This window comes from Rhinolophus hipposideros, assembly GCF_964194185.1.
Source record: "Rhinolophus hipposideros genome assembly, chromosome: X".
NCBI classification, from domain to species: Eukaryota; Metazoa; Chordata; class Mammalia; order Chiroptera; family Rhinolophidae; genus Rhinolophus; species Rhinolophus hipposideros.
In genome coordinates, this window is record NC_138046.1 from 26,202,260 (window position 1) to 26,222,808 (window position 20,549).

At 36.7% G+C, this 20,549-nt stretch overlaps 1 protein-coding gene across 14 annotated transcripts in view; it reads left to right on the forward strand.

The window, feature by feature from the left end:
• The window catches only part of ENOX2 (ecto-NOX disulfide-thiol exchanger 2), a 405,604-nt gene that overhangs the window by 321,442 nt on the left and 63,613 nt on the right, over positions 1-20,549 (forward strand). For all 14 annotated transcript variants that reach the window (XM_081043234.1, XM_081043229.1, XM_081043226.1 and 11 more), the window contains one exon: positions 9,022-9,136. In XM_081043234.1, coding sequence (XP_080899360.1) covers positions 9,022-9,136 — 115 coding nt within the window. The remainder of the gene's footprint in view (positions 1-9,021; positions 9,137-20,549) is intronic.

The window sequence follows — 20,549 nt, forward strand, 5'->3', positions numbered from 1 at the left end:
TCATGAAAAGCAGTAATATTTTAATTGTTTTTAAAAGGAATTAGAAATAAAAAAGGAACTATTGTCTTACTTTAGCACAAAATGATTTTAGAATCCTAGGGCCTCAACAAACAAACAAAATTCAACATTTCAATTCAAACATTTACTGAGGAATTCTGTCGCAGGTATTATGACAGGCAATGCAGGATGAGATGGCATTGGATTTCAGGGAACTAGAAGGTTAACAAAAGTGATCAAGGGGAGGGGTGGAGTTTAGTGCCCTAAAATAAAAATATCCAAACTCTTTAGTGTAGTTTGAATAGTTCAGAAGAATAAAGGTTGAGAGAAAAATAGTCAATGACTTACAATTGTAGAAAAGCATTATTAAGTTTCTACTTTCCCTTCAATACACATATATGTATTTCCCTTTTAGGGGGTGGAAGAAGAAGCTGTCTGAACTGCCCCACCCATTACCGAAAACCCTGCCAACACATACAGATGGTCCCAACATAAGATTTTTGGTACAAAATTGATACGCATTCAGTAGAAACTGTACTTGGAATTTTGAATTTGGGTCTTTTCTTGGTCTAGCAATATGAGGAGTGATAATCTCTTGTCATGCTAGCCAGCAGCAGCCTGCCACAGCTCCCAGCCAGTCATGTGATCATGAGCATAAACAACCAATACTCCACAGTGTACTGTGTCGCCAACATTTTTTGGATTTCGTGTTCTACTGGCTAGGCTAAGTTATGATGTTTGGTAGGTCAGGTGTATTAAATGTATTTTTGACTTACAATACTTTCAACTTATGATGGGTTTATCAGGTCATAACCCTATGTAAGTGGAGGAGCATCTGCATTGCCTTTTTATAGGAGGAAGGCAGCCTCTCATTGGAGCACTGACTTGCCTAAGGCCCAACTCTTCCATAAACGACTTTGCAATAAAATATTTTCCATTAATATTATTCATCAAGGCTCTCTGTAGTTATATCAAGCTTACCTATCTGGTGGGTATATACTTTTGTTTAATTATCTTCTCAGTGAAGATAGCTATGCCAGTGAGCTAGACATTTTTCTGGGTCTGTGGAGAACTGAGAGCTATATACCCTATCACGTACTTTTGTAGCAGAGCTTCCTTGGCAGAGTGATAAAGATAAAGTATATGGCTAGCAGGACTTACCAAGAACTACATTTCATAATGTGGCTTGTAGACTTTGTAAAAACCCAGAAAATGTTTCATGCCTATTGGACTAAATTAAGGTCTACCTAGAATATCTCAATCTTGATACGTAAAACAACTGAGAGTAGAACATAACTTATCACCTCCCTTTAGGCATTGCATTTCCTAAACCTAAAAGACCTCTTCTACTTTATATTGGTGCTTCTTTAAATCATGGCTTTTTTTCAGCCTCTGCATACTTTCACTAGGTAACGGGCAACTCTGAGGAGTAATGGAGGTATCCTGTAGAAAGTGACAAAACTGTCTTCTTTTTTTTATTACTTTTTCTTTCTTTTTTTATAATTTATTGGGATGACAATTGTTAGTAAAATTACATAGGTTTCAGGTGTACAGTTCTGTATTACATCATCTATAAATCCCATTGTGTGTTCACCACCCAGAGTCAGTAATCCTTCCATCACCATATATTTGAAAACTGTCTTCTTATATTGGGGCTGCTGCATAGCACCCCACTGAGAAACAGAGCATCCCCATGACTAAATCAACTAGACTGGCTTTTTTTTCTTTTTTTGACTTAGTCATTGAAGCTACAACTCCTGAATCAGGGGGTTCATCAAGTTGGAAGTTTCTGGCACTGAACATTTTTACCAGTTGCCTCTGAGAATAAGCCTCCCAGACCTCCTTATGTCACAAAGTACTTATCCCTTGTCTCATTGTAATATTCCTACCAGCAGCCAACATTGTCTTACTCTGGTGAGAGAGGTTATGGAGTAAGAAGAAAATGTCCCCAAAGGCAGACATTTTCTCACTTTGGTAGCATGTGCCAGGCAGCCTAGTTTGCTAATGAGTCTTTTTCACTGGTTTACCTTTCCAATTTATATGTGTGAGGCTCCTTCTGATACAGTTGGAAAGGCTATTGAAAGGAAGGCTAAAGTCCCCTACTAACAGTTAGGAAGGCTAAAGTCCCTACTAACAGTATCTATAGTGACTTTACTGGCAGTTCGCTGTGTTGTGGAAACTTTTTCTATAGAATCATTTAAAATCTGCAAATTTCTCTCACTGAGTAGCTGGCATAGATTAGAAGTTATGTCTTGGATAATACAAAAATATAGAAACTGGAGCCATGGCAGTAGACACTGAAAATACCGTACACTTGCGTCCTCACTAATACGAGAAAAAGAGACTTGGCGATTACTAAAATGAAATACTGTGATTGTTACAATAACTCTCTCTACATTTCCAGGCTTCCCATTCCATATTCTGAAGAACTGTTTGCAGATAGATGGTCAAGTCATCTGCATACCCTTGTTTTAGGACCCATTTTCACTAATACTAGCTATTGGCTTTTAGCCATCGAAACACATATTAACACAATTTGGATCAACCTAATTTGTATTTCCATTATGTGTCATATAATAGACATTGATTAAGAACCTGTGTTTGTGCTTTGTTTTGTTGTGTTGAATGATATCACAGAATCAAATCCCTACATAGGGGTAGAAGCTATCTCCCCATCCTCTGCTCCTTTCCATTCCTTCATCTCACCCCTTCCCCACCTAGTATCCTGATAATGTTGAAAGTCTGGGTAAGTAAGCTTTTGTTACACAATTAAAAAGGAATTTTGCTTTTCTGATAGTCATGTTCTTATAATAAAACAATGATTTATGATTTGTTTATTTTATGATAAATAAAAAATATCAGTTGGTACATACTTGATTCTTTTCATGCATTTTCCTCTGTCTAGGGTTTCAGTTTTATTCTATGTTGAAAGTGCTTTGTCCTCCAATGTGGAGCAGTGTGTGAATTTTTAAGCTTCAGAAAAGTTACCATTAGAACAGACTCAACGCCATTATAATGCATTTTCAGAAATCAGTAACAGTTCACTGTTTAAATGAAAATTATCACAGGCCTACTGTGGGCAAGTAAGTGGTATAGAAACTTTAGAAGGGCTATCTTACCTTTCTTGATGTAGTCTATCAGTGATGTGACCGACTCAATTTCAGGTAGAGATTTACAAATGAAAATTTCTGGAAAATGTTTTTGCATGCCATTGCCACTCTTTTCGTTTTGCACTAGATTCAAGTCTCAGGATGGGGAAAGGGGCAAATTTGGGAGGCACTGCTGTTTCTCTTGCTCCCTGCACTTCAGTGGCTCAGAGTCCTCCTTCTGCCTGCACCTATGTCCAGGCTAGGTGGAGTTCCTTCCTTCAGTAAATGCCACCTTTCACCCTTTCACTCTAAAAGTATTTGTTAGGGTTGGTTTCCCAAAGTAGAGCTTTTTTGATCGACCAGAGAATACAGAAAGTAAGTATCTTAGCTATCAAGAGCTTTTATGGTAAGGTTTTCAAAGAATTAAAATCTCACTTACTTTACTTAGGGGTACTGTTATTTACTAAATGCTCCCCATAAGTTTACTGTAGTATTGTACCTTTTAACCTCTGGTGTTCTCTTTGTCTTTTATCCTATTCATGTGACTTAGTATTGGATATTTATAGAAGAGTAATGAGGGAGAATTAGAGAGCTTGGTCCCCAGCATATATCATCAGTTTGGCTTAAATAAACTCATAGATACACACACACACACACACACATATGGAGAGAGAGAGAAAGAGAGAGAGATAAATAGATGACAGATAGATATAAATAGATGATAGATAGGTAGGTAGATAGATAGATAGATAGATAGATAGATAGATAGATAGAAGATAGATAGATAGATAGATAGATAGATAGATAGATAGATAGATAATGATACAGGTCTTAGTTTCTTTGTAGCTAAAAAAAATTGTCTAGTGGTTTGAGGACTCCAAGCTCTGCCACTTTTCCAACCTAACTGAATAACTTAGAGCAAGCTTCCCCTTAATTTTTCTCACCTTCATTTCATTATATACTAAAGGAACTGGTAACTAGTTCCTGAAGTAATTTGAAGCATTGAGATAAAATTTGCCCATAGGTCTGTTATATTTCTAGGGACATTTCTTTTTAGTTTCAGGTGTACAAAACAATGGAATAGTTAGACATTTATCATTTATACCCCTCACAAAGTGATAACCCCCTCCCCCTCTGACATCGCATACAGCCGTTAGTTACATTTCTACTGTCTCTATTCCTAATGCTGTACTCCTTCTTGTGAATATGTATATATATATATATATATATATATATATATATATATATATATATATTTATTTATTTATTTATTTAATATATATGTATACAAAATTATAGCTAACATTCATTATCATTCAGCTTCAGCTTCAAGTGTACAGCACAGTGATCAGGCATCGACACCACCCCTGAAGTGGTCTCCATAATAAGACAAGTGTCCATCGGATTCCCTACAAAATCTTGACATTATTGATTATATTCCCCAAACTGACTTTAGTATCCCCATGGCAATTTTGTGGTTACCGATTGTTCTTTCTAATCCCCTCACCTTCTCCCTCATCCCCACCTGCCTCCCATCTAGCAACCCTCAGTTTTTCCTTAATACCTCTGAGACTGTTTCTGATTAGTTCATTCATTTATTCTTTTCTTTAGATTCCACATATAAGTGAGACATATGGTATTTGTCTTTCTCTGTCTGACTTATTTCACTAAGTATAATGTTCTCTAGGTCCATCCATATCGTTGCAAATGGTAAGATTACATTCTTCTTTATGGCCAAGTAATACTCCATTGTATAAATGTACCACAGTTCTTAATCCAGTCGTTTACTGATGGGCATTTTGATGGTTTCCATGTCTTGGCTATTGTATATAGTGCTGCAATAAACATAGGGGTGCATAAATTTTTTCAAATTAATGTTTTGGATTTCTCTGGATAGATACCTAGGAGTGGAATTGCTGGGTCGTGAGGTAGTTCCATTTCCAGTTTTTTGAGATACGTTCATATTAATTTCCATAATGGCTGCACCAATCTGCAATCCCACCAGCAGTGCGCGAGGGATCCCGTTTCTCCACATCCTCACCAGCACTTGTTTGTTGATTTATTGATGACAGCCATTTTGACTGGGGTGAGGTGGTATCTCATTGTGGTTTTTATTTTCATTCCTCTTATGATTAGTGAGGTTGAGCATTTTTTCATATGTCTGTTTGCCATCTGTGTGTCATCTTTTAGACAAATGTCTCTTCATGTCCTCTGCCTATTTTTCAATTGGGTTGTTTGTTTTTCTGGAGTTGAATTGAATGAATTTCTTATAAATTTTGTATATCAACCCCTTATCAGATATGTCATTGACAAATATCTTCTGGACAGACACATGCAAAAAAATGAAGCTGGACCACCTCCTTATACCATATACAAGAATGAATTCAAAATGGATTAAAGACTTAAATGTAAGATCTGAAATCATAAAACTCTTAGAAGAAAATATAGGAAGAAAGTTATAGACATTACCCAGAGTAATATTTTTACTGATATATCCCCTTGGACAAAGGAAGTAAGAGAAAAAAATAAACATATGGGATTACATCAAACTAAAAAGTTTTTTTCACAGCAAAGGAAACCAGCAATAAAACAAAAAGGGATCCTACTGTCTAGGGATATTTTTAAATATGTGAAAGACCTCTAGATAAGCTGTATCATTTAGTTATTTAATTTTTTATACTTCTGAGAAGAAACTATACTTTTTTGCCCCACTGGAAGCAGAAAGATGTTTTGTGGATGCTGAGCAGCTACAGGACATGTCTTAGGTCTCAGTTAGATCTTCCTGCCCTGGGACATTTCCGTAGAAGGAACAAAATTTACTCTTCTGAAAAACACAATAACTTTCCTAGAGTTAGACAATGTGTTTGTGAATTGAGAGTTGGTCTCTGCTTATACCCTCTGACAGTCTACATTTTTGTTAGGCAGCTAAGAGAACCATAACTTTTCCTGATGCAGTAAGTGGTACAATATTTGAATTTGCCAGTGTCAAACCTCGTTAGAATCTCCTTTCCAGGAACATCACTTTGATAACTGAAACCCAGACTCCTGAGGTAGAATAAATTCTTAGAAATGAGCAATTTCTTAATTTTTTTTCTCTGCACAAGTTTGAATAAGACATAACAAATCTCACTCTTGACACAGTCCTTTAAGTTTATTTTTCTCAAGCAAGTCATTATTTTCCTCTATTTTAAGTAATGCCCCTGCAGCATGTGAGAGATGCTATGTTAGTATTTCTATTTTCTATTACTTCTATGTTTCTGTTACTTCCTAACTATCAGTGATAACACTGAATAGCTCACTTTTTAAAAGGTACTTGTATTTATCTTTAGTGAAAACTTAACTTGATATAGAAATCATTATTTTCCTGATAAAAGGAATAAAAACGGAGGGCATTAGTTTAGATAGTCATTAACTACAGCATTAATTATTAAGAAATATGTTTAAAATAATTATAATCCTCCCAAATGGAGGTAATTTTCACCAGACAGCTTTAGATATTTCCTGTATTATGGCCCAGTTAGGGGTAATCTAGGCATAGAATTGTCAGCTCAGTGCTGAGGAGCCTCTTACAGTGATCAAGTAGCCTCTACGTGATTGCAAGCTCCTCCAAAATGCGCAGTTCTCATGTTTACTCTTTTTGAAAAGGTGACTTTTACAGTGTGATCTTGATCATTTCCAGTGTTTTTCATGCTTTTCTGAAGATCAGTGTTTACATCTGGTAGTCCTTCCCTTCAGCCTGAAGAACTTTCTTCAGCATTTCTTATAGGGCAAGTCTTTCAGTGACAATTTCTTGCATTTACTTTGGTCTGAAAATATATTTATCTCATCTTCATTCTTGAAAGATTTTTTCTCTGAATATAGAACTCTGAATAAACAGATGTTTTTATTTCTTCTTGTGCTTTAAAGATATTATTCCTCTGACTTCTAGCCTTTGTTGTTTCTGAAAAAGATCAAAGTATTCAAATTGTTGTTCCCCTGTATATAATGTATTAATTTTTTCTGGCTGCTATGAAGATTTTTCTTTTCTTTTTTCAGTTTTATTGAGGTATAAATGACATACAGCACTGTGTAAGTTTAAGGTGTACAGCATAATGACTACTTACATATATTGTGAAATGATTATCACAATAAGTTTAGTTAAGAGTTTCTCTTAATGTTTAGTTTTCAGCAGTTTTACTATAGTGTTCCTAGACATACTTTTTTTTCCCCACACAATTCCTGTTTGGGGTTCACTGAGTTATTTGAATATGTAGATTAATGTCGTTCATCAAATTTGACAAATCTTCAACTATTTTTTCTTCAAAGATTTGGAATCATTTAATCCCTCCTTTTTCTGTGATGCCAGTTAGTGTCTCTCTGTTTTTCTGATTGGATAAATTTGTATTGTTCTCTCCTTAAGTTCTCTCTTTATTGTATCATCTCCATTCTAATGTTAGACTCATCCAATTACTTTTATTTTAAATATCTTCAGGTATCGTATATTTGTTTTGGAATTTCAATTTGGTTCTTTTTTAAATTTTTTATTTCTCTGCTAAGACTTCCTATCTTTTCATTTATTAGTAGTATATTTCCTCTACATCATTGAGATAATTATAATAGCTGCTTTAACTTCTTGTCTGCTAAATGCCATATCTAGTCCATTTCAAGTTTGATCTGTTGGTTTTTCTTTCTCTTGCAAATGGATCATCTCTGTATATCAAATAATTTGGAGGTTTTCCTGCATATTGTGAATATTTTGCTTTTAAGTCTCTGGATTCTCTTATGTTCTTACAAAAATATTGACTTTGTTTTCTTTAGCTTTAATGGTCAATTGACATTAGATTTAAGCTGAAAATTCTCTCTCTTATATGGCAGCTGAAATCTCAGTTCAGTTCATTTAGCCTTAGCCATGTTGTGTGGAATCTTCCCTGTGCTTTCATGGTTCAAGGGTCATGCAGAAATTTGAACAGATCTGATACACAGAATTTCGATCTCTCTTTCTTTGGCTATCTCCTTTCCGAGACACCCCTCCTCACTTTCCAGTGGCTGTGGTTGCCCTGAATTCACTTCTTGATTTCTTTAGAATATAAAGACTATGAGATTCCTATTAAATTTTTAGCCACCCTGGTGATTAGACATTTATATAATTTATGCAGTGATCTCCCAATTAGTCTAGTACCCACCTGGCACTATACATATAAAATAATATTAAATGTAAACTATAACTGAAAAAAATATTTTTTAAAAGAAAAAAAAATTAGCTACCCTATTAGGTGCTAACTGTGGTCTGCTCTCAGACTGAAAAGGCTCTTAAAAACTGGGAGACCCACACCCTTCTTCCAAGTGTCAGCAACTCTTCAGAATATGCCTGTTTTTGTTAACTTTCCAATGCCATCAAATAGTTAGGGGTGTGGTTTGGTTTGGTTTGCGGTTTTGTTCAGAAAGTGTAGTTTTATCAATGGAAAGGGTGATCTGGTAGAAGCTCATTCTTTCTTGACAGCTCATTTTTGCTGTAACATCTAAACCTGCAAATGTTCGACTAAGAATTCTGTTGAGTAAGACTATAAGGGGAGAGGGAAGAGGATGGAAGGCAGTAAAATCAAAAGATTCGATGTGGGAGGGTGAAAATGGCAGAAACCTTAAGAAAAAGTTCAGAAATCCATGTAAGAGGTGAGAGGTCTTTCATAGGTAACAGTACTCTCTAATATGAGAGGGATACAAGAATTATTGACTGCAAGAACTCTGGGTATGGAAAGAAGGCCTTATGCAAGACAGGGTATGAAAGTCTGTTTTGTTCTATTGAGACGATTTCAGCCTCAACATGCCCCTTTGCTTTTACCTTACAAGTATCCTGTAGTTTTGTTATATATCAAAAAAACCTGCTTTATCTTATCCTTAACATTTTCTCAATATTTTCAAGACTTTCCTACCTAAAAAGCATGCATTTTAACTTTAGGAAATTCGCAACATACATAATGATGAATTAATGGGAATCAGGAGAGAAGAAGAAATGGAGATGTCTGATGATGAAATAGAAGAAACAACAGAAACAAAAGAAACTGAGGAATCAGGTAAAGACAATTCTGCTTTGTTTTATTTAACATATATTTGCAGGGATGATATTGTAGAACCATTATGATATTTTAGAACCATTAACACCCAGTAAGTTATGGGCACAAACCCAAACACATCAGACTTGAACCAGCTAGGAACAATTATTAAGACCATGTAAGTTCAAACTGGCTGAGTATAAACCTGTGGCTACAGGATTTTCTCTGGTCTCCATTTAGCTCCCATTTTCCATCACAGTACCTAATTAAAACTGGACTTTCTTTTCCTAGGAACAATAGACTTCTGGCATCATTGTTCTATATTTGGTTTATTTGATTTATCAATAATGTGTTCTACAATAGAAACCATAAGAGCTTATGCATAAATAGGTAACTAGCCAAACTTTTAGGAAAATTAGATCCCTCCATCACTTATACCTTACACCAAAATTCATAACAGATGGATTTGCAATTCAAATGTAAAAAAAATACATACAGCAAAAGAAATTCTGGAAAATATAGGAGTTGGTTATATAATTTGGGATGAAGGTCTCCAAAGATAGAAATCATAAAAGATATTTTTGATTAATTTATCTGCATAAAAATTAAATCTTTCTTTTTTTAAAATCAAAAATTTAAAAGAGCATATACAAACTAAAGGGATATATCTACAATATATGAGTCAACCTATCTGCTGCCTTCCATTATGGTTACTTTGGGGGTTTTTGGCAACCAAAGAGGAGTCTACAAAGACTTGTCTGGGTAAAGTGTTTTGCTCTTATCTAATATAGTCAAGACCTCACTGTGAGACAGAAGCCATGACGTGGGCTCCCAGTGGAACTCACAAGGCAAAACTGTTTACCAATATAACACTCCACTGTTCAATTTTGTAACAAATCATCTTGGAGCGGGGATTACCAGGGGGGAAATTAAAATATCAGCCAAAAGACCAGTGTTTTCAGGTAAGTCATTCCATACAATCTTAGGAGTCAGTAATGTACAGTGGACAAAGCACTGGACATAAAGTTAGAACAGCTGACTTCTAGTCCCGGCTCTGTTCTTCTTGACATACGAAGTACTTCTTTCCCAGTGAGCCTCAGCTTCCACACTTGTACAAAGTACATTATAAAAACTACAGTCTAACAGAAATTTTGTGATGATTAAATGAATTCATTTATTTAATAACTATTACACACCAAGCACTGTGCTAGACATTGGAGATATGGGAGTATACTGTCCCTACTGTGTGTGTGTGTGTGTGTGTGTGTGTGTGTGTGTTTGAGAGAGAGAAAGAGAGAGAGAGAAAACCAAATTGATTATAATGAAAATCAGAATTTCTTGGTTCAAATACGTACGTATTAAAGTCAGCAGCTCTATAGCCATTTGAGTGGTCCTGGAATCTTCCCTCCATGAACAGAACTCTTTTATTTTTAACATTTTTTATTAGTTTCAGGTGTACAAAACAATGTAATAGTTAAACATTTATTATTTATATCCCTCTCATAGTGATAACCCCCCCTCCCCCATCTACTACCCCTTTGACATCTCATACAGCCATTATATTTCCACTGCCTCTATTCCTAATGCTGTACTCCATTTCTTGTAAATATATATATAATAAGTATATATATACATATATATACACACACACACATATAGAGAGAGAGAACTGTAGTTGACATTCATTATTGTTCAGCTTCAGCTTCAGGTGTACAGTGCAGTGATCAGGCATCTACATCATCCCTGAGATGGTCTCCCTAATGAAACAAGTGTCCGTTGGATACCCTACAAAATCTTTACAACATTATTAATTATATTCCCCAAATTGACTTTTGTATCCCCGTGGCAATCTTGTGATTACAGATTGTGCTTTCTAATCCCCTCACCTCCCCCCATATTTCCACCCCCCTCCCATCTAGCAACCCTCAGTTTTTCCTCTATGTCTCTGAGATGAACAGAACTCTTAAAGAAAGAAAACCACCAAATCAGAATTTTTAAAAGTAATTTGTTAGCTGCTACATCTGAATTTCCTCTATTTATGCCATATGTTAGATCCCTAAACATACAAACCTACATATATTGAATAAACCCTTTGTAATCAGTGAATAGTTAGCATTTTCAGAACAGTGAACTAATTACTGCAAACACATACTATAAACTTATAACCAAAATAAACAAAAGTGTTTAATGATAATTGAGCTATTCAAATTATTTAAATGCATAGACAGGATGTTTTATAGATGATTAATCTTTGACTTGTAGAATTGTCTCCACCTCAGAATCTGCAGTACTGTATACAGTGTTAATCCAGTGTTAAACTGAAATGAATGCAACAATAAGTTTGAGCATCCACTTGATAAATTGCTGAGTTTGAGAAGTTATTGTGGGAGGAGGGGGTTGTATGGGAGATTCAGATTGAATGCACTTACTAAGGTTATATAATTGCATTTCACGTCTGTATCTCTTTTGAGTTAAAGGCTGTACTGGCTACTACACAGAATCTTATTCCTTTAGAGACTAGAAACTCCCTGACAGATCATCTTATAGCTATTTTCTTTCCTGTTCCACATGCCAGGATGGTGCTTTGTGAAATAAAGCTATCTACAATAGACTTAATGGGGCTTACCAAATAGCTTTTCTCCCAAAAGGTTTCAATTCATTTTAATTCAAGGACTTTTGTGCATTTTTCTTTCCCTAGATCGTATCTAATTTTGTTATCTTGCTTCTGTAGTAGTCAAGTGCAGAAATCCTGCACTGAGCCAGTAACCATGTCCTCAGTTTTTTATCTAAATCCACTACATGTTTTAGTTATCGCTTGGTTCCAATTAAAAGCTTAAGGGACTAGATCACAAAGTTGATGTTTTTTCTTTCTCTCCATGCTACAAAATTTGAATTCCAGGAGCGTATACCATGTTTCTGGTTAAATTTTTCTTCCCAGAGAAAGTAAGAGTCAAAAATAGCCTAGCAGTCTTGGTTACCTTTCTTTGAAGTGCCACAAAATTTCTGTTCTTGAAGATACTCTCTACTAGCCAGCCAATATTTGTGATGCATTATTGGAAATACTCTTGCCATTAAAAAAAATGACTTCTGTGCTCAAAGCAATATGTTCAATGAGAATAACATCAAAGTAGATCATGATAGCTTGAAACTATTTCATTCTATTGTTAGCCATGATGGAAAGTACATGTACATAGTAAACATAAGAACAGCTGTTCCCTTTCAGCATCTATCTTCTACCTTGTTCACTTAAACTAGTAATTCTCAGATTTGGTTTATATAAGAATAATTCGGTTACCTTACAATTCAGAATTCTGGTCTGCAGAGTCTGATTCAATCGGTCTGTAATGGGGTTTGAGAATCTGCATTTTACCAGGCATCCTAAATGATTAGGTGCTGGTGGTGTAGGGAACACATTTGGAAAACACTAACTTTGACTAATTCCCCTTCATTATTCTAGCCAAATTTTCTCTTCCCTTGGTATCTAATCTTCTTTCTCTCCCCTAACCCCCATTATCCCCATTTCAGGAATTTAATCAATTAATTAACAAGCACTGTGTCCTATAAGCTGATGTAAATAGAGATGTAATATATGTAAATCCACATAAAATATAAGAAATACCAGTTGGTGCTAACCTGGAAGGTACTGATTAAAATGCAACAAGGACAATAGATTATTAGTGTGGGTCAGAGTAGTCACAGTCAGTGAAAATTGATTGATCAGGGCCTTGAAAGATGAACAGGTTTGGATGAGAGGAGAGAAAGTAAGAAAGTACCTTGATGCAGACAGGGAAGAGGAGAAGGAGCAGAGCTCAAAGAGGGAAATGAGGGTGATGTGTATATGGGGATAAAAGATTGAGTGGGTAAGAGGGGTCCAGATTATGGGGGACCATGAATGACAAGCTTAGATTTAGCATTGTATGCAAAATGGCACTATAAGCATATTTCAGTGATGGCTCTAACATGAGAAAGGCAACATGAATTATATATTTTAGGAGATAATTTTGGATTAAGAGAGATCAGAAGAGACTTTTATAGGACTTGAGATATGAAATGATGAATGTTGGAACAAGACTGAATGGAACAGGAACTGAAAAAAAATGGTAGAAGAAAAGGAGGCAACAGAAATTAAAGAGGCTAGGAGTCATTTTGGGTGAATAAATGAAAGTCTTTGGTACCAGAATGGATATAGATGATGAAGGAAAGGAAAGAACCCAGCATGAGTCTCGGGTTTCTACTCTGGCAGATTGAAGGGTTGTTGGTTATATTAGTTCACTAGGACTGCTATAACAAAGTACCACAAGCTGAGTGGCCTAACAAATTTATTGTCCTGGATGCTAGAAATCTGGATGCTAGAAGTCTGACATCAAGGTGTCAGCAGGGTTGGTTCTTTCTGAGGTCTGTGAGGGAGGATCTGTCCCAGGCCTCTCTCCCAGCTCCTGATGGTTCGCAGGCAATATTTGGTATTCCTTGGCTTGCACGTGCATCAACCCAATCTCTGCCTTCATGTCCACATGACATTCTCCCTGTATGTATGTCTGCTTCTGTGTCCAATTTCCCTCTTTCTTTAAGAACATCAGTCCTATAAATCTAGGGGCCCACTCTAATGATGTCATTTGAACTTGATTACTTCTGTAAAGATACTATTTCCAAATAAAGTCACATTCTGAGGGCTGCAACGTATCTTTGTATCTTTTCTTGGGAGGGATAGGAGAGATGAATGGAACTCATTCGCAGAATACAATGATATCAACTTTAAATCTGATTGTTAGAAAGTAAACATAAAGGATTTGTATACAAATCAGCTTTGAAGAAAGTATAAGGAGTAGAAGGTGGTAGTACACAGGTGTTAGCTGAAGCCCAGAGACTATGAATAACTGAGTGTGAAAGACGAGTGAGAAAGAAGAGCAAAGGGCTGAATACAGAACTTTGGAGTCTATCCCCTAATAAGGGAAAAGGTAAGGAAGAGGAGTTCTCAGAGGAGTTAGAAAAAGAACAATCTGAGAGGCTCAAAGACAACTAGAAAAGCTTGGGATTATAGAGCCCTCAAGAAAAATGTATATAAGTATGGAATAATCAACATTACCAGATATTATTTTTAAAAAAGAATTGAGAACAGTGTTGAGCACGAGCTATTTCAGTACAGTGATAGAGGTAGGGGCCAGAACATATGACGTTGACGAGAGAAAGACCACAGGTCAAGAAGTTGGGTACTGAGCAAAAACAAATACAGGCATTATAAAGGATGACTAGAATTGTTAACAAAGTTAAAATAAACTTGCTGTTTGTTATTAAGTAGATGAGAAGAAGAGTGTGAGGTTGAAAATGCATGCAAATGAAAGAGTACTTATGAGTAATTACGGAAGTCAAATCCAAGAGAAAAAGAGTGGGAAGGGATACAAAATCAGGTAGAGTTTGCTTTAGAGATGTAGAACCCTCTTCCTCTGAGATAAGAGAGGTGAGGCTAAAAGTATACATGCAGCCCATGCTTCTTCATATAGCTAGAGATTAGTCATACATTGATTAGAGAAATGATTTAGAAATGAGACCATGAGGAGAGAGAAGCATACCTGGAATAAATACTATGGGAGGACTTGTATGGAAGTATGGAAGTAAGAAATCAGTCAGAGGTGAGAGACCCACCAGCAAGGACCAACATGAGTCTGTATTGACCAGGAATACCAGCTCTGCAACTTCCTACAAGAGTCCTCTGCAGCCCAGGATAAGGAGCAGAGAAAGTTTAGTGAAGTGACCATAAGTTAAGGATTGGCATGGCAAGCCTGGTCAAAGGTTTTCAGGAGGGTGAAGGAATACAGGGTACTTAGGAATTTGCAGTAGAATCTGTTTAGCCACAAAGCAGTTTATGGTCTGGGTGAGGTTGGCCACTCCAAGAGATTACAAGTTCCAGCAAGGAAAGAGAGCAGAGTCTCAAGGTAATGAGGGGTGGTGAAATAACTCACAAATGAAGATACTGTGTTTGACAGGGGAATTTAGAGATCTCAGAGAAGAAACAATGAGGTCCCAGGTGCATCCATGCTGGTAGAAGCCTTACTGAAAAATAACCTGCAGAGGCTAGAAAAGCAGCAAAGCATCTGTGAGGTCAGGGAACTCACTTGAGATTTTGCCTAAACTGTCCTGCGACCACGCCCATGAATTGTACTCGAATCATCTCCCTCTCTTTCTTCTCACTCTTTGTTCTTTTTTGGTAATTTCTCTTTGTGAATCACTCCAGCTCAAATTTTTTATGAAGGTTGAGAGGAATGTTGCACATTTTCCCTTCTATAATTTGGAAACTTTTCTTTAACATCTTCCTTCTAAAATTTGGTAACTTTTTTTTTTTTTTTTTTTTTAGTATCTCTTATAATGTGGCTTTTAAGAGTCGCTGACTCCCTGGATTTACTTCCATTAATTTTGTTTGTTTTCTTTGTACCATTGGAGAAACCTAGGCATTAATTTTTTAATGGCACAAAATCCTTTTAGATCTTTTGTTACAGAAAAAACATGTTAGGGATTTTTCTCTGAGTGGCTCCTCTAAAAGGAGTTCACAGCTGCCTTCATACTTTCATATTTCCATGATGAACTGGCAGCCTTAAGACCTGAGGAGCAATCCTCATAAACAGAAACATTTTTCCAACATAGGAAAGAGTCAAAAAGGAGAAGCTGAGAACTAATGATGTCAGGATATAAATAAATACACTGTATTTATGCTCTTTAGTATCAGGACTGATGGATTCACCTACTCAAACATATTATTAAAAAGTAATATTGAACTTTTCAGTGTTCTGGCACAGTACAAAGAACTCTACCTTCCGAAATGGGCCCAATTAATATTAAGTCTATAAAAATAAAGTCTTGGTGTCCTCATTAAAATGAGAAAAACACTCATTACAGAGAGTAGAAAATACATTTTGTAAGAGAGGTCCCCTAGTAGTATCATAGATCACATTTTCTTTTGCTTAGTGACACGTTCAAACTGAGGACATTATTATCCGCTCCTACTCAGCTGCAGGTATCCATTTCTGCTCATCAGCATGCCCTTACCCCCAGAAGGGAAGCAGCCTCCCCTCTTCATTTTATCAGAGAAAAAATATTTTCATATTTAAACTGGAGAATATGCCTCTAGCCATTCTCCTAGATTTCTGCCCTTTTCCATTCCATGTTTCTCCACATGACTTGTAGCACTTCAGCTGTGCAAGAAGAAACAAAAGGAGGAAGATGAAATACCACTATTTTGTATTGAGCCATGTGGCTTGCCAGAGGGCAAACATGCAAACAAAAGCAGAAATAAATAACTGTCCATCTATAGCAGTCACTTGATTAATACAGAGCAACCTCTATGCTAGTCAGCCAACCTTCAGCTCGAGATGCTATCCTTGGTACTGACACAGCAGGTGAATAAAATATTTCTTCCCCTCTTTGGCAAATAGTTATGTCGCTTTTTATATATAGTTTCCTATATACAACCACCTTCACTTTTAGCATCTTCTTTTGGTGTTTTGATTGTTAGGAACATGCCTGTCCGATGACAATTATCCCAGCTGCAGGGAGAGATGGCAAGGATTCCTATTATTTGGAGTGCTGGGAATCCAAGTCTCCGTCTAACAGATTCTCTTCAAAGACGCAAAGTCTGTGTGATTACAGCAGGAATTAAAATCAGTAATAAAACCAAACAAAAGATGAATGTGTCATGCCAAACACCTTTTGTAGTTTTTTAAACAAAAATGTAAGGTTTAAAACAGCCATGAGGAAGGAGGAAAAAAATGGCGGCGTGAGGTGAGCCTCTGTAACGCTCCCCTGGAATTTACAACTAATTGAACAATAGTAATTACAAAAAGGACTCCCTGCACAGCAGACAGGCAAGACGAACAGTCCCACTACTGATTTCACCTAAAGGTGGGAGAATCGCGCGAGCGGGTGAGAAGGGAAGGGAGAAGTGCAGAGACAGAGCCTCTTGGGTGGGCACAGGACGCAGACCTAGCTCAGTTCTCCCAGCTCGCTGCATCCCAGAACTAACACAGCTGCGGGAGAGGGAAGAACTCGGACTGCTAGGGCTCCGCTTATGGCCCACAGGGCTGAGGGGGCAGCATAAAACATGGCTGAACCAAGCGCTCATGGCAGAGACCTCGGAGAAAAGACTGAGGGAGGAAGGCTGAAAACGGTGGTTTAAGCACTCGCTGCCAAGCAGAGAACGGAAGCCTTATGCACTGAGACTAGCCACCCCCTCCCTAACCTCCCAGAGTTCGCCTTGCCCCCACCTGCCCAGTGCTAGAAGCGGAACAGTAGCAGTGTCAGATCGAAAGAACAGATAATTTGCTCTTTTGAGAACTGTGGTCCGCAGACTCAGATTCGAAGCCCAACTAGATCCGGCAAAGAGGAGGGAGCTGTGGAAGCAGGACAGGCTATGGTGGTGGTCGCTGCCATTGCTCTGGGCCACCTCTCACAACTCACCCCACCACTGGCCCCACCTATATGGGCAGATCCCGGCAGGAGTAAACAGAACTGCTGAAACATACAGGCTCTGAATCTGGTGCAGAAAGAGCTTTGGAACTTCGAAAGCTCTCCGTAACCCCACAAGGATATGGTGCCCTATGACCCAGGCGAACTGCTAACAGAGGAGAGGCCCATCTCCCAGGGAATCCCCCCATTGTGTGAGAAGCTGGAATAGTGCAGAGAAAACATAGCACTACTCTGTGAGAGAGGAAAAATAAGGTTGCAGTCGGAGGGAAAATAAAACATTCTACCAACAAGTACTGGAAAACAAAAGAAACACCTCTTCCGATAAACCCATTGCAGAAGCCACTCCTGTAGATGTCTAGGAAGAGAAATAATAAATCAGTAATTGCCATGAATAACCAAGGTAACAAGACAGCTCAGAAAGAAAGTGAAAAGTCTCCCGAAAAGGAACTTAAAGATATGGAAATATGTGACTTAAATGATAGACAATTCAAGATTGCAGTTCTGAAAAAACTCAACGAGATGTAAGAAAACACAAAAAGGCAATTTAACAAACTCAGAAATGCACTAAAAAAAAAAACATGAGCATTTTAAGAAAGAGATTGAAATTTTAAAAAAGAACCAAATGGAATTTCTGGAGATTAAGAACTCAATAGAAGAAATTAAGAACGAAATAACCAGCTTAGGTAGTAGAGTTGACCAGATGGAGGAAAGAATCAGTGACATCGAAGATAGAAACCTGGAAATTACACAGATGGAAGAAGAAAGAGACTTGAGACTTAAAAGAAATAAAAGAACTCTACAAGAACTTTCTGACTCTATCAGAAAGAACAATATAAGAATAATGGGCATATTACAAGGAGAAGAAAGAGAGAAGGGAACAGAGAATATATTTAAACAAATTGTTGATGAGAACTTCCCAAACTTGTGGACAGAACTGGATCCTCGAATCCAAGAAACAAATAGAACACCTAATTACCTCAATCCCAACAGGCCATCTCCAAGACAAATTATATTCAAGCTGTCTAAAATCAACGTCAAAGAAAGAATCCTCAAGGCAGCCAGGGAAAAGAAGACAGTAACCTACAAAGGAAAGCCCATTAGATTATCATCAGATTTTTCAGCAGAAACGCTACAAGCTAAGAGGGAGTGGAACCAAATATTCAAACAATTGAAAGAGAGAAATCATGAGCCAAGAATAATATATCCAGCAGAGATATCTTTTAGATAACAAGGAGGAATAAAGACCTTTCCAGACATATAGAAGCTGAGGGAATTTTCTAATACACGACCTGCACTACAAGAAATACTAAAGGATGCTATTCGACCACCATTAACAGGAACAATTTGTGGCAACCGAAACATAAAAAAGGGGAGAGTAAAGGCCTCAACCGGAATATGGGAATGGAGAAAGTAAGCATGGTGAAGAAAATGAAATGCTCTAAATATCAAACTTTCTTTTACATAAACTTAAGGGTAACCACTCCAAAAAATCCAGAACTGAAATATATATTGTAATATATTTCATATTATATATTGTAATATATTGTAATATATATTGTAATAATATGATATATATTGTATATAAAGTCTGGTTCAACATCCGCAAATCCATCAATGTGATACATCATATAAACAAAATAAAGGACAAAAATCATATGATTCTATCAATTGATGCAGAAAAAGCATTTGACAAGATACAACATCCATTTATGATTAAAACAATAAAATACGTATAGAAGGAAAATACCTTAACATAATAAAGACCATATATGGCAAGCCCTCAGTTAATCTCATACTTATTGGTGAAAAACTGAAGCCCTTTGCTCTACGTTCAGGAACACAACAGGGCTGTCCCCATCACCTCTGCTTTTCAACATAGTGTTGGAAGTCCCTGCCAGAGCCATCAGGCAAGAAAAAGAAATAAAAGGCAACCAAATTGGGAATGAAGACGTTAAATTATCACTCTATGCAGATGACATGATGCTATATATAGAAAACCCTAAAGATTCGACCAAAAAGCTGTTAGAAAGAATCAAAAAATACAGTAAAGTTGCAGGCTACAAAATCAACGTGCAAAAGTCCATTGCATTCCTATATACTAACAATGAAATCTCACAAAAGAAATACAAAAAACAATTCTATTTGCAATTGCAGCAAAAAAGAATAAAATGCCTAGGAATAAACTTAACCAAAGATGTGAAGGATTTATATGCTGAAAAGTGTAAGACATTTTTGAAAGAAATTGAAGAAGACACAAAGAAATGGAAAGACATTCCGTGGTCATGAATTGGAAGAACCAACATAGTTAAAATGGCCATATTACCCAAAGCAATATACAGATTTAATGCAATCCCCATCAAAATCCAATGGCATTTTTAAAAGAAATAGAACAAAAAATCATCAGATTTGTTTGGAACCACAAAAGACCCCGAATAGGCAAAGCAATCTTAAGAAAAAAGAGCAATACTGGAGTTATCGCATTCCCTGACTTTAGCTTGTACTACAGGGCTACAATAATCAAAACAGCATGGTATTGGCAGAAAAACAGACACAAAGACCAATGGAATAGAATTGAGAACCCAGAAATAAATTGACTTAAATATGGACAGACAATTTTTGACAAAGAAGCTAAAAACATGCAATGGAGGAAAGACAGCCTCTTCAATAAATGGTGCTGGCAGAATTGGATAGCCATGTGCAAAAGAATGAAACTGGACTGTTATCTGTCACCATGTACCAAAATTAATTCAAAATGGATCAAAGACTTAGCATAAGACCTGACACAATAAACTGCATAGAAGAAAACATAGGTACTAAAGTTATGGACCTTGGGTTCAAAGAGCATTTTATGAATTTGACTCCAAAGGCAATGGAAGTAAAAGCTAAAATAAACAAATGGGATTATATGAAACTTAAAAGTTTCTGCACAGCAAAAGAAACCATCGACAAAATAAAGAGGCAACCAACTGAATGGGAGAAG